Raw genomic sequence first — 13,604 nt, 5'->3', positions numbered from 1 at the left:
GAGTCCCGACATGTCCGTCTCACAGAGAAACGTTTAGCGGTGGCGTATATACAGCGTATGCAGAGTGTCCGGTGTATGTGTACTCGAGCTGAACACATGCATATGTGTGCATTGAGTGTGAGTGTGTGTGCTGGTTCAAGCTGAAACATGCATATGTGTGTGTTGCGCGTGTTTTATATTGAGCGCCTACGTGACACAACCAGGTCGGGCCTGTGACTGGCAGCTGCCCCGCAATAGGAAAAACCTGTTAGGGCAGGATTAGGTAACACTAGAGCACAAAGTTCAGCCAAGAGAACACACACACACACACACACACACACACACACACACACACACACACACACACACACACACACACACACACACACACACACACACACACACACACACACACACACACGGTTAAAGGCATGTAGTCAGGTGTCTATTTTGAGCCCTGGCCTTGGCCTGGGCGCGGGCCGCCCCACTCCATGTTTTGATTCATTTCAGGTTTTCCCTTCAATTCAGAATATCAGTTTCAAACAGGGTGTACTCCCCTGCTGGAGAGCAGGGGAACAGCAGCCGGTCGCCTGGCACGGTGGTCTGTGTTAGGGTACTGGTGTTGGTCTGTGTTAGGGTACTGGTGTTCATTAAACTGCTTGTATTGCAGACAGTAATAGTGTATCATAAAAAAAGCCGTCGCGTGCATTCATGTACATGAGACCAAACAAGATTATGCTGTCTTCTTTTCTCCCGCCCAAATGTGTGCTGCTAATGATCAACAAAACCTGAGATAAGGGCCAGCTGCCCAAAGCCCTTCCCTGGGTCCTGCCCTCCCTTCATTGCATACATTTTCTTCAGATCCTCCATGAGCTCCTCCCCCCCCGCCCAGGCCTGGGCCCTCCTCTGGATAGTAACCCTACACGGGCCCCCGCCTGGCCCCCAGTCCCAGCATTCTAGGGTCACCAGCCCAGCACGGCGGCCACAATGAACCTGGCCTTGACTGAGTGTGCCCCATCCCCCCAACATCATCACCCCCTCACTTCCCCTTCTCATTTGTGAAGACCTTGGATTAGTAAGCGATTTTACGGAGAGCCCCTCATTTGAGATCTCAGAGCTGTTCTCTGTGCTATGCGAGCATACCCCTCCTCCTCCTCCTCATCCCCTATACTTCTCTCTCTCTCTCCCTCCCACCCCCCCCCCACCATGAAGCCACGTCCTTTGAGGGAAGTCTTGCCCCCACCATAACGACAGCCCATGTGACCCCATGGCATGTCCGCTAGTTGCAATTGTCCACAAGGAAGAACAACCAACCCCCTTGGCAGCTGCCTAGACCTGGCCCTGAACACTGGCATGGATGAAATCCAGGTTTTAGGTAATAACAAACATGGGGGAATGTGTGTGTGTAATGGGGGGGGGGTTAAGGTACAACATAGTGACAGTGACTGAAGATACATACACATTGCAGACGCATTGGCGATTAATTACCGCGACGTGCCGGCCTAGGATCAACGGATTATTTTGTTTTCATTCAGCCCTAGTCCAATGAGATATTTTAACATATTTTGCATGCTTCTTCGTTCTATGTAATTGTATTATGGTTTGGGCTTCCCTGAAAGGTAACGTCATGCAGTAGGCCTAAATAGGCTATATTCTGTTTCGAGACAAACTGCTTGACAATTTCCATATTATAAATTATAGACATGTGGAGAGAGAGCCCAGAAGATAAATTGTAAATAATTGCGCTCCACTAATTGGCTCGGAGGCTGTCGCGCTGCAAGTCTTGATTTATGAGCCACGTACATGTGCGATGGAGCGAATGCAAGCCACATGTGTTTTGTTTTTGTTTTGATCGGAAGTAGGGGGGAGGAGGGGAGGCGGAGTGTGGATGGGGAGCGGAGGGCGCACGCTTACCTTCCATCCTGCAGAGCTGTTGCTGTCGCCTTTGTCTTTGAAGTAGGGCACACACCTCACCATCCAGTCGTAAATCTGCGACAACGTCAGCCTCTTGTCCGGCGTGCTCTCGATGGCCTTTGTGATCAGGTCGGCGTAGGAGAGGTTTCCCCACGCGTTTCGCCGTGACGACGACTTCCTCGGGGTCTGCTGCGCGCCGAGGCCGTCAGCGGCCGGAGCGCCTGTCGTGGCCGACGGCGAGTCGGAGGAGAGCGGGGATCCTCCGCTCTCCTGGCCGAGGGAAGAGAGCAGCCCGTCGGCCCCGGGGCTGCTGCTGCTATGGTCCTCCGCGGCCCCGTTCGAGCCGTGGATGTCGATAGCGGCCGTGGTGGTATGGTCCTCTTCGTCATCCTCTTCCTCTGGTATGATATCTGTGTCATTACTCTCTGGTTTCGCGGCGTTTGACTCTGGACGGGGCAGCGGCCAGGTGCACGACCGTGGCCGCTTTTGTGGCTCAAAGTCAGGGTCAATTGCCACGTCCGAGTCGCTGAGAAGGTCGAGATCCAAAACCTCCGCCATCTCGGCCAGCGGAAGAAAAAAAACACGTATCCCCGATCGCAGTAGATGAACTTTAGTTTGGGAAAGACGAAGTGCTGTCAAAGTCGCATTCCATGAATGCGCGTGCCCGTTCTTTGTTGCTATTGAAGCCTCCAGGAGGCTCGTGACAGTTTCTTTAACCCTGAGGAGGACACACAACCAGCAACACTAAGACAACACACAAACAGCAACACTAACACATAAGCTTACAATTACAGATCCTACATCAGGTTCAATCCTAACCCCTTTAGCCATGTTTATGTCTAAAATGGAGGTTAGGCCTATATATTCAAACGGCAGGCTAAGGCTACAACTATTAACAAAATAAATACAAAACAAACAACCCCCTCCTGTCTAATGTAACACATTATGCAGTCCAATCGTCTATAACAATGCGTTGAACCCCCCCCCCCCCAAAAAAAAAAAGGTAACCACACAGTGTACTACAAGGTAACCAAACGGTGCACTACACCCACTCGATATCAAGGGTCACGGAGTAGGGGCTCAGCCGTCATCACAGTCTGTGGGGAAACCCTGCAGCCGTCGTCCAGCAGCCACTTGGTCCTGAACCGCGACTAAAACCAAAGACCAGATCCCGTACAGGCGACATTCACACTCCCGCACTTCCAGTGGACATCTTTTCGACTTACACTCTTTGACTTCACTAACAAAACTACAAAAGGGGACAATTCAAGCTAATGAGGACAACTATCACTGTAGATATGGAATAAGAACGCCACCTCGATCTGGGTTACTGTACCTCGCTTGCTCTGCTTCTCTCAATGCTGCACACACAGATACACGCGCGCACACACACACACACACACATACCAAACACGAGTCGGTGAGAGCCAGCCCCCTGGAGCCCGTAGAGGATCGCCTTTTAAAGAGACACGCTCCAGGAGAGGGGAGAAGGCAGCATGCCGAGACTAGCCACTGTATGGACCGGGGACGGGGCACGTCCGGACATGTTCACACTCAAAATCCTGTACTGATAGTGAAAAAAGCCCTATTAAATAATTTATAAAAATGTATTTATCAATAATATAGCCTATAAACTCGATTTCTCTTTACCAAATAACTTCGGTAGCCTATTTGACATTTATTAACATGTGTTCTTATTGGATGACACGTGTTGACTTATTTATGACCATTATGACCAATAATTATTATTATTATTATGGTGATCCATAGTTCAAAATTAGCATAGACATGTAGTCGACCTCTTTTGCTATGCGGACCCATAATAAAATTAGCATTTAAAGCCCACCGGTTTAAGAAGGATTTTAATGGTTTAGTTTAGTGTATTTTGATATTGACGCAGACCCTCCGCCTGTTGCCCCGGTGTGGAACTGCGTACGGCGCCTTTAACCGTTGAGGGAGCGACTGTCAATCACGGCTGTCAGGGCACACGTGACACGCCCCCTTTTGAAACCAGTTCCAACTCATCGAAGATGACGTCAACCCATTTATTAGCCAAAGATTAAGGCAAGAAGAAATCCTATACCTTTCTCCCTGCTGTAAGTGGTGCTGCTCTGCAAAGCCCTTCCCCCAACCCCTCCCTCTCCTCTCTTCATCACAACAGGCTCGTATTCTGCAGGTTCTCTTTGTGCAGGAATGCCATTCGGCTCGCCTGTGTGCAATGATCAGTCAATGAGTCGGAGCTCAACGTAAACATAACACATTTAATCTGATGATCATACCTGAACAAACACAGTTCTGTTTAACATTCTTAGACAGGTATAGGCTACACCCTATGTTATACTCAGTCAGTGTCTTCACACAATGGTTGTCAGGGTTAAATATTAAACAACAAAAAATATGTAGTATAGGACCTACACAAGTGGAAAGAATGATATCCAAATGATAAATCATAGCACTTCTGGAGGTTGGTTGGCACACGCACACACACACAGACCCACGTGCACACACACACACACACACACAAACGGACTCTTTCTTTGTTCCCTGCGCACCAAAGAGAATACCTGATGCAGCAGTTTAGCGCCTGCAGAGAGCCATATTAACTGTTCACTGGGTGCATGCCGGCGGGAGTGTGTGTGTGTTGAAGCTAATTTTTATATTTCAAAGGTTGTCTTTATTGTGAAATCCTACAGCACCTCACATATGGCTGTGGAGATGCTTCACACACACACACACACACACACACACACACACACACACACACACACACACACACACACACACACACACACACACACACACACACACACACACACACACACACACACACACACACACACACACACACACACCAATGTAGGCCATACCCTAGAATTGTGTGAATACCAACTGTAGTGCTTATGTCCCTATGTCTTCTTTGGTAGCATTCTCATTTCTGATATCGGAGTTCACTTCAAAACACAATGAACCTTCTACAATAAATTGTAGAACACAGAGAATTGTACACTTGGCTCTCTTCTTCTTCTTCCTTGCTGTCCCCTCTGAGGCTGTCAGCCGCAGCTGGGGAGAATGAAGGAATAACTGCTTTGGGACCGGCCAGGGAACCCACAACAGCAGCCAACTACACACTCACCTATGTTACCAAACTGCACTGACGTGGTCTGCTGGAAGGGTCCTTTTGGTTGCGTGTGTGTGTGTGTGTGTGTGTGCTATACAAACAGATTTTATAACAGAAAGTTATAGTGTAAAACAAAGCATAAAAAGTATGGAGCGAGCTGACCCAAAAATACATATACATCCATAGAGCTAGCGGAGGGAGGGGGAGGGAGGGAGGCTTCGCTGTTTGTGTTGTGTTTTCCTTATTTTTATGTTTTCTCCGTCCAAGCAGCATAATGCTCTGATTGGATTACTCCCCCCCCCCCCCCCCCCCCCCCAACACCCTGTGAGTAGACAGGAGAGGGAGGGGGGGGGGTGCTGAGCAAGCTAAACTCCAACCTAAACTCTGAGCGATACTCCAAGCTAACCTCCAATCTAAACCAACTAGCACACACTCAGGCATTGGCCTCTGGGCAATCAACCATCCTCACAACGTATCGGTGATGAAGCATTATGTCTCAGCATTGCTACTGGACTTTGCCATTATATTACAACTCAGATTTATGTCACGGATTGAATTTTAACCGTTAAGCATTTGAGAGGCAAACATGGTCAATGCATGCCTCTGTAGAATGCAAGGACATGTTTATACTGACACCAAACAGAAAACATTAATAATAATCCAGGAAACCTTGAACAGTGACATGGGCAGACCTGGATCGGATAGAGTGGACAATACCAGTTAAGGTTCTGAATAATAAAGACTGGCTGGACTGGGCAGGGCCAGTACAGGAAGCACAGGCTGAATGGTGCAGAGGGATGACCTCATGCATCCCACCATGCAACAAGCTGTTACACAATCGACACAATCATTACCTCTGCTGCCATCTATTGACATATGAGCTATACTGCCGTAACCAACGCATGAACGCACGTTTTCATTGCGCTAAGGTCATTGGAAATGAAAAGAAGTCATCGTAATTTTGAAAACGATGTCTTGTTTCTCATCAAAAGTAATAATAAATATAACCGGTGATTAACGGGGTCCAAGCAAAATTAAAAGTCAAGAACACAATAATGGAAGATATATAAATATAACATATACAGGTGCTGGTCATATTATTAGAATATCATGAAAAAGTTGATTTATTTCATTAATTCCATTTAGAAAGTCAAACCTGTAGAATGTATACATTCATTCCAAACAGACTGATACATTATAAGTGTTTTTTGCCAAAAAGAATATGATTATAGCTGACAACCAATGAAAACCCTAAATTCAACATCTCAGAAAATTAGAATATGGTGAAAAGGTCAGATATTGAAGACACCTGGTGCCACACTCTAATTAGCTAACTAACTCAAAACACCTGGAAAAGCCTTTAAATGGTCTCTCGTTTTGATTCTGTATGACACACAATCATGGGGAAGACTGCTGACTTGACAACTGTCCAAAAGATGACCATTGATACTTTAAAGAAGGAGGGCAAGACACAAAAGGTCATTGCCAAAGAGGTTGGATGTTCCCAGAGCTCTGTGTCCAAGCACATTAATAGAGAGGCGAAGGGAAGAAAAAGATGTGGTAGAAAAGAGTGTACAAGCAAGACGGATAAACGCGCCCTGGAGAGGATTGTCAAACAAAACCGATTCAAAAATGTGGGGGAGATCCACAAAGAGTGGACTGTAGCTGGAGTCAGTGCTTCAAGAAGCACCACACACCGACGTATGCAAGATATGGGCTTCAGCTGTCGCATTCCTCGTGTAAAGCCACTCTTGAATAAGAGACAACGTCAAAAGCGTCGCGCCTGGGCTCAAGACAAAAAGGACTGGACTGCTGCTGAGTGGTCCAAAGTTATGTTTTCAGATGAAAGTAAATTTTGTATCTCCTTTGGAAATCAAGGTCCCAGAGTCTGGAGGAAGACAGGAGAGGCACAGAATCCACGTTGCCTGAAGTCCAGTGTAAAATTTCCACAGTCAGTAATGGTCTGGGGTGCCATGTCATCTGCTGCTGTTGGTCCACTGTGTTTCCTGAGGTCCAGGGTCAATGCAGCAGTCTACCAGGAAGTTTTAGAACACTTTATGCTGCCTGCCGCGGACCAACTTTATGGAGGTGACGATTTCATTTTCCAACATGACTTGGCACCTGCACACAGGGCCAAATCTACCAGTACCTGTTTTAAGGACCATGGTATCCCTCTTCTTGATTGGCCTGCAAACTCACCTGACCTTAACCCCATAGAAAACCTATGGGGTATTGTGAAGCGGAAGATGAGAGATGCCAGACCCAACAATGCTGAAGAGCTGAAGGCCACTATTAAAGCAACCTGGGCTCTCATAACACCTGAGGAGTGCAACAGACTGGTCGACTCCATGCCACGCCGTATTGCTGCAGCAATTCAGGCAAAAGGAGCTGCAACTAAGTATTGATTGCCATACATGCTGAAACTTTCCATGTTCATACTTTTCAGTTGGCCCACATTTCTAAAAAATCATTTTTTGTACTAGTCGTAACTAATATTCTAATTTTCTGAGATACTGAATTTGGGATTTTCAGTAATTGTCAGTACTAATCATCCAAATTAAAAGAAATAAACATTTCAAATATATCACTCTGTGTGTAATGAATTGATATAATATGTAAGTTTCACGTTCTGAATATAATTACTGAAATAAATCAACTTTTTCATGATATTCTAATAATTTGACCAGCACCTGTAATTGTCCTATTTAAGGAAAGATGTTCCACTTATAAACCTGAACTGCAGCCTCATTCACATGGTCAAAATGTCTATTGATAAGCACACAATATCCAGAAAACTCCATGCACACATTTCTCAAGTGAATGAAGGGCTTTCTTCAAAGCATATACCTGAAAAATCTTCTGGGGAAATTAAACATTTGTAGTCAAGAACACTAGTTAATTATGAAGGAAAAATGGTTAACGAAGAAGTTCCCCTTAATGCCATACTGTGTCTTGGCAGTTCGATTCTTGGAAACTAATGAGCCGGAATGTTGATTGCCTGATGAATTTCAAGTGCTGTTCAATGTGTGTTTCTTAAATGGGTGGCAATGACAGAATGTCATGTTAAGCTTGTTCATAATGCTCTAATCAGGATTCGAACTCTCAATCTTCATCTTGAACTGGGCTTCAGAATGAAACCCAATAAACTGCCAATGTGTGTAGGGACCGGGAGGGTAAATTGGGTTGCTAGCTCAAGCAACCTAATCGCAAACCTAATTTAGGCTATTTTTTTTCTTTTTAGCCTGATGCTGATGCTGTTGCGGCTCTCAGCTGTGCCAGAGCGTTCACAGTTGCTAGGTAAACCACCTGACCCTCGCCGCCCAGTGCACCAGTGTGAACTGCCCAGTTTTAGAACGTCGCAGCCAGTCTCGTCGCAAGGAGTTGCGAGGCGAATCTTTGGTCTGAACTGGGCTTAGGCTTTCTTAAAATAGTACAGATCTTTTTCACTGTTAATGGTATCCACCTAATGATAGCCGTATGGTAGTTATACAATAACAAAATGTTCAGGCAAAATGGGTTGAGACTGTGGACGTTTGGCTTTTCTATGAAATTGTGGGAAAAGTAAAAAAATTTAGAGCAGGAAACAAGGGTGAAAAAGATGCATCTGATTATAGAGATTAATATGATGAAAGAATTTTGAGTCCAGGTTAATCTAGTAAGGAGAAATAAGGCTAGTTCCTAAAAAAAATTAAATAGCGCCACCTTTGGGTGCAGTACCACAATTTGGGTTTATGTGTAGTGGGGGGTATTGGTATCCACTAATAATAGTCCTATGTTTTTTTTTACACAATAACAAAATGGTCATAGATAGAAAAATGGGCTAACTGCTCCAACTTTATGCCCTGTTTACACCTACCCGATAGTGGGCCCCGATGGTGCCCGATGGCTAAATCAGCAGCTATCGTTATAACATCGGCAAATAACGTGGTTGCATCGGGAAACACCGTTACTCTTCCCGGGAACATCGTTAGACAACGGGAAGAAACGGGAAGAAATGCTCAATGATCGGGCAACAACGGGCAACATCGGCAAAGAACGAACATGTTTGTTAATTTTGGGTCAATCGGGGTAGAATCGGTTACCAGGTGTTGCTATGGGCTAATCGGCTATAATCGGGAATAGAACGGGAGTATAACGTAAGACATCGCAAATCGTTCGGGAATTTTCCTGGGCACATCGGCTATATTCGTTAATCTTCCGCGCTTTATCGTGTTTTATCGTCTTTATATCGGCAACCTCAACACACGAAAGACCCTCGAGAACCCTAGACAAATAACGATTGTGAGTGACCATTGTGTTAAGGAAGACCCTCAATCTGCCACTTGGGTATAAATAGGGGGTGATGGATGGATGTCCTACTTTTATAATTACAGGGTACTTCGCCCATTTAGAACCGGTGTTCTATTATTATAAAATCGCTATTGTAATATAAATAAATATATAAATAAATATCAGTCTAAACCAGTCTCCCCTTTGCCTTCTCCCGAAATGACGCCAAATGACGCCAAACGCGTCATTTGACGTGTTTGGCGTCATTCGAAATGACGTCAAATGATGCCAAACGCACTTCGGGTGTCTTCCCTGGCATAAATCGTTATGTTATCGTTATAACATCGGGTATGTGTAAATGCTACCCCGATAAATTGACCCGATCATACATTTTTAGCCCGATGTCACCTGAATCACCCCGACTTCCACATCGGTGGTCCATCGGCCATTAGCGGCCATTAGCGGCATGGTGTAAACGGGGCATTATTGGCCAATATTTCTCAAATGGAACTAAATAAAACAAATTCTGTTTGATGATTTCTGTGAGGCTCGGACTAAAGATTTTATGTGGTGATTTTGGTAAAATTTGGATTATTTTTGTAGCCTGTGAATCTTTTTTATCATGTTTGGCTTTAATATGAAATTGTGGGAACAGTTTGCATTTAGGGTTCTATAGATGCATCTGATTCTAGAGATTAATATTCTGAAATAATTTTGAATCCAGGTCAATCTGGTGAGCCTAATTCATGTTTCTTTCACAATAGCGTCACCTTTGGGTGCACACTACAAATTTGAAAATTTCTAGTTTTCGATTTACGGTGGGCTGCAGTATGACTTTTTTGCAGAATTTGAGGGGAAAAAAAAACCTTGTAGAACCAATAGGGGACTGCTCGGACCCCTAATTATGGGACATGGTGAACTATGGATAATCCACACAGTATAACATTTGATATTTTTGTATAATTGTATAGAAAATTAGCGGTTTTTAGATTTATTTTCTCAGTCAACACTAGTTAGTTTATTTGCAAGCATTTTATTAATTGATCAATAATACACGTTACACAAAATAAAAACAGGTTAGGATTTAGGTGTAACGTGGTCAGTCGTTTTTCTCGTTTCCCCCTTTCACCAACAGAGGGCAGTGTTCCTCTACTCTCAAAGACCAATGAAGTCATAGACGGTCTCTCCTTGAATTAAGCACCGGTTTGCCTCATGGGTAACAGATGCTTCCATACACTAGAGGCCCTCTGATCAGCAACAATCCACAGATCAACTTAAGACACATTGAGGTAGTTAGGAAAGTGTCCATAGGTTTCCCAGAATATAGTCAAGCCCAAGGAACAAATGGTACCAAGACATTATAAGTAGTATTCGGTGCCTATAAAACATTAATATTGTTGCTATATGTATTATTCCTTCTTTATATTAAGTTCGGCCCTTCAAGTGCCCGACTCTTTGATAACTTTGAAATAAAGACAAAATAATGGTTTGGTTCAGTGTCCTCAGCGATAAGCAGGATATCGGGAGGGACTCCCTGTTTTCTTTTGGTGTTTAGTTTGATTCCTTAGTGCGGTCGCCCTGCTTCCAGTATGCGTCTGTCTGCATCTCCAACAGTCTTGAGACTGTACGCTTGAAGGCAAAGATTTCCTCTTCTGCTGTGAAGAGAGACAGTTGCTCGGCTGCCACCTAGAGGGGACAACACACACACACACACACACACACACACACACACACACACACACACACACACACACACACACACACACACACACACACACACACACACAGCAGGGTCAAAGGTCAACCCATTCAAACTTTCTCTAATGACTTTTAACAACGCCAATATTCCTAAATAAGCAAAGGGGGGGGCAAAAGGGAGAAGTTGTTTTGGACATGTGGTCCGGACTGGACATGAACCAATGTCCAGTGAGCAGTATATCTCTGGGATCTGACATCCATTTCTTCACAGTTCAGCATGTACATGTTTAAACCACAATGTTTCACTCAGAAAACAAAGGTTCAAGCCCAGACCCTCAATGGCACAGAACACAGACTGGTTGCTTCCCGTTCCACACAAAAACAATAAAAACCTGATCATGGCTCCAACCGCATTCAATCTAGGAACATTTCATGAATTTCCCATCTGAGATTACTAAAGGAAAATGTATCTTTATAAAAAGAGGACTTGAAAGAAAACATCCAACAACATATTTGCTTTCTGCTTGCAGGAGTAGAGAACACACATCAGGGTCAAAGAATACATAAATACACTTAGATCACCTAATCCGAGCAAGGGCCAATATGAATGAAAAACAAATATGCATGGAAAATGTCTGCAATTTAATTTCCCAGCAAACGAATGTGTTCCCTTATACCAGTCATACTCAAGTAGCGGCCCGCGGGCCTTTTGTGGCCCGCGGGGTGTCTATTAATGGCCCTCGAGCTGTTTTGAAAAGTTTTTTTAATTATTAAAAAAAAAAAAAAAAAAAAAAAAAAAAAAAATCGTGTTGGGCGCTCTTATTTTGAAACCGCGCGCCGCGATCTCAATACGAGGCTGGGGGTTGCAACGATAAACAGATAGCACTCCAGCCCACAGACCGCTCCAGCCCTCCCAAACTCGAGGCAGACAGTCCATCTCAGCAGCAGTCAAGGCCGATTTAGGGTCGTTTTAGACGCAGAGACGTAAGCACGTAATTTACACAAGGGACTTGTTTTAGACAAGTTTTGATTTACGGTTCCTTTAAGGTTCCTTAAGGATTGCGCGTGTTGCAAGGGGATTCTCCGCCAGAACAGTAGGGGGAGCAACGAACGAATCTGTGGGCGTGGAAGTGGTAATCGCTGGCTTGTTTATATTTATAATTATCATAATTCGTTCTTGTGTTTTCTTCTTCTCCTTCTTCAAAATTCTTCATTCGCTTCTGTCACGGCCTTTTAAAAATGACGCTATTATGCTGTAAAACCGGAAATGTGAGACTCCTGAAAGGATGTGGTTAGCTGGCCAATCACAGTCTTTGCGAGCTGCGTAGGGTGTGTTTCAGTCGCATTGTCAGGAATTTTGGCCGACGCACTCAAGCAAGTAAGGGGGATATTTTACCGCGCAAGGGGGGGTTATGTATCTTACGTGCTTACGCGTTACGTCTAAAACTGAGCATATATCGGCCTCAGTCACACGTATACCGACCGGCCCCTTGAGTCACTGAAAAATTTTTTTGTGGCCCCTCATCATTTCTACTTGAGTACCCCTGCCTTATACTATGTCCCACATACTAAGAGTATGTAGGAGTTAGCTCAGGATCTTGGCTTTTTTTTTTTACCTTTGCAACCCTTCGTAGACAAGGGCAATGAGACCCGTTCATGTGGATTGATTCAGTTATCCCCTTATGTAGCAGGTAGCATTAGCTGATGTCAATTCCCCTGTGCAAGAGCATTAACTTGCAGGTAAACCTTGCAGGTAATGCAAACATTTATCTGTTTACTTGCAATAAACTGGAATCCTGCCTATGTTACAAGGAGTTACTACTAATCAATATTTATTTCTGTTTTGTGGATTTTTTGTTTGGACTACCTGTACTGTTGCACACAGCCCAAGAAGAAACAATATATTTGTATATTTATATATAGAGTTGGGCAAAAAATGCTCTGGCAACTGGGACTTTACATAAGCACACTGATGCTAATGCTAGAATCTAGAATGCTAGAATCACAAACGGATAAACAGCCCAAACCTTTTAAACCTTTTGGCATTAAGTCATCTTAGAGGAAGGTTGTGTCATGGAACAAAGCCATGTTTCAGTCTTTCCTCAGCTTTCTTTACTTTAGGATAAGACAGGTAAGGTTAGGGCAGGTAAGGAGATAAGACAGGTAAGGTGAAGCCAGGTAAAGGAGTAAGACAGGTAAGGTGAAGCCAGTTAAAGGCATAAGACAGGTAAGGTTAGGGCAGGTAAGGAGATAAGACAGGTAAGGTGAAGCCAGGTAAAGGAGTAAGACAGGTAAGGTTAGGGCAGGTAAGGAGGTGAGACAGGTAATGTGAAGGCAGGTAAGGAGGTGAGACAGGCGCTCTGTTACCCCGCTGAGGCCCAGGTCGTCCAGCAGCTGTCGGTCCCTGAAGTCTCCGGCTCCAGAGTGGGAGAACAGAGCCTCCAGAGGGGCCTTGGCCTGGATCACCACCCTCACCTTGGGGGCCAGAGACGGGGATCAGGGGTTGGGTCAGCCTTCTGCTGGGTGCTTTCACTGGCTCATCTTGTTTGTTTTTAGCAATGACAGCATTGTATGAATGTATGAATAATATTGCATTGCATTTCTCCTTGTAAAGCCGGATAATGGA

General features: G+C 44.7%; 2 protein-coding genes across 6 annotated transcripts in view; both read right to left on the bottom strand.

Moving 5' to 3' along the window:
• The window catches only part of foxo3b (forkhead box O3b), a 36,303-nt gene extending 32,952 nt beyond the window's left edge, over positions 1–3,351 (bottom strand). Inside the window, exons 1-3 of one of the 3 annotated variants that reach the window (XM_030344714.1) lie at positions 3,230–3,351; positions 2,946–3,044; positions 1,894–2,611 (exon numbers count right to left, since the gene is read on the bottom strand). In XM_030344714.1, coding sequence (XP_030200574.1) covers positions 1,894–2,451 — 558 coding nt within the window. In that variant the 5' untranslated portion in view covers positions 2,452–2,611; positions 2,946–3,044; positions 3,230–3,351. Of the gene's footprint in view, positions 1–1,893; positions 2,612–2,945 lie in introns of all 3 variants that reach the window. The other 2 variants (XM_030344712.1, XM_030344715.1) reach the window with 2 other exon arrangements.
• Positions 3,352–10,293: 6,942 nt separating this feature from the next.
• afg1lb (AFG1 like ATPase b) overlaps positions 10,294–13,604 on the bottom strand; it is a 30,093-nt gene continuing 26,782 nt past the window's right edge. For 2 of the 3 annotated variants that reach the window (XM_030344536.1, XM_030344532.1), the window contains exons 12-13: positions 13,346–13,453; positions 10,294–10,966 (exon numbers count right to left, since the gene is read on the bottom strand). In XM_030344536.1, the coding sequence (XP_030200396.1) occupies positions 10,832–10,966; positions 13,346–13,453 (243 nt within the window). In that variant the 3' untranslated portion in view covers positions 10,294–10,831. Of the gene's footprint in view, positions 10,967–13,345; positions 13,520–13,604 lie in introns of those variants that run through there. The other variant, XM_030344533.1, reaches the window with a different exon arrangement.

Source organism: Gadus morhua, chromosome 21 (assembly GCF_902167405.1).
Source record: "Gadus morhua chromosome 21, gadMor3.0, whole genome shotgun sequence".
NCBI classification, from domain to species: Eukaryota; Metazoa; Chordata; class Actinopteri; order Gadiformes; family Gadidae; genus Gadus; species Gadus morhua.
This window is presented reverse-complemented; position numbering and strand designations above follow the sequence as displayed.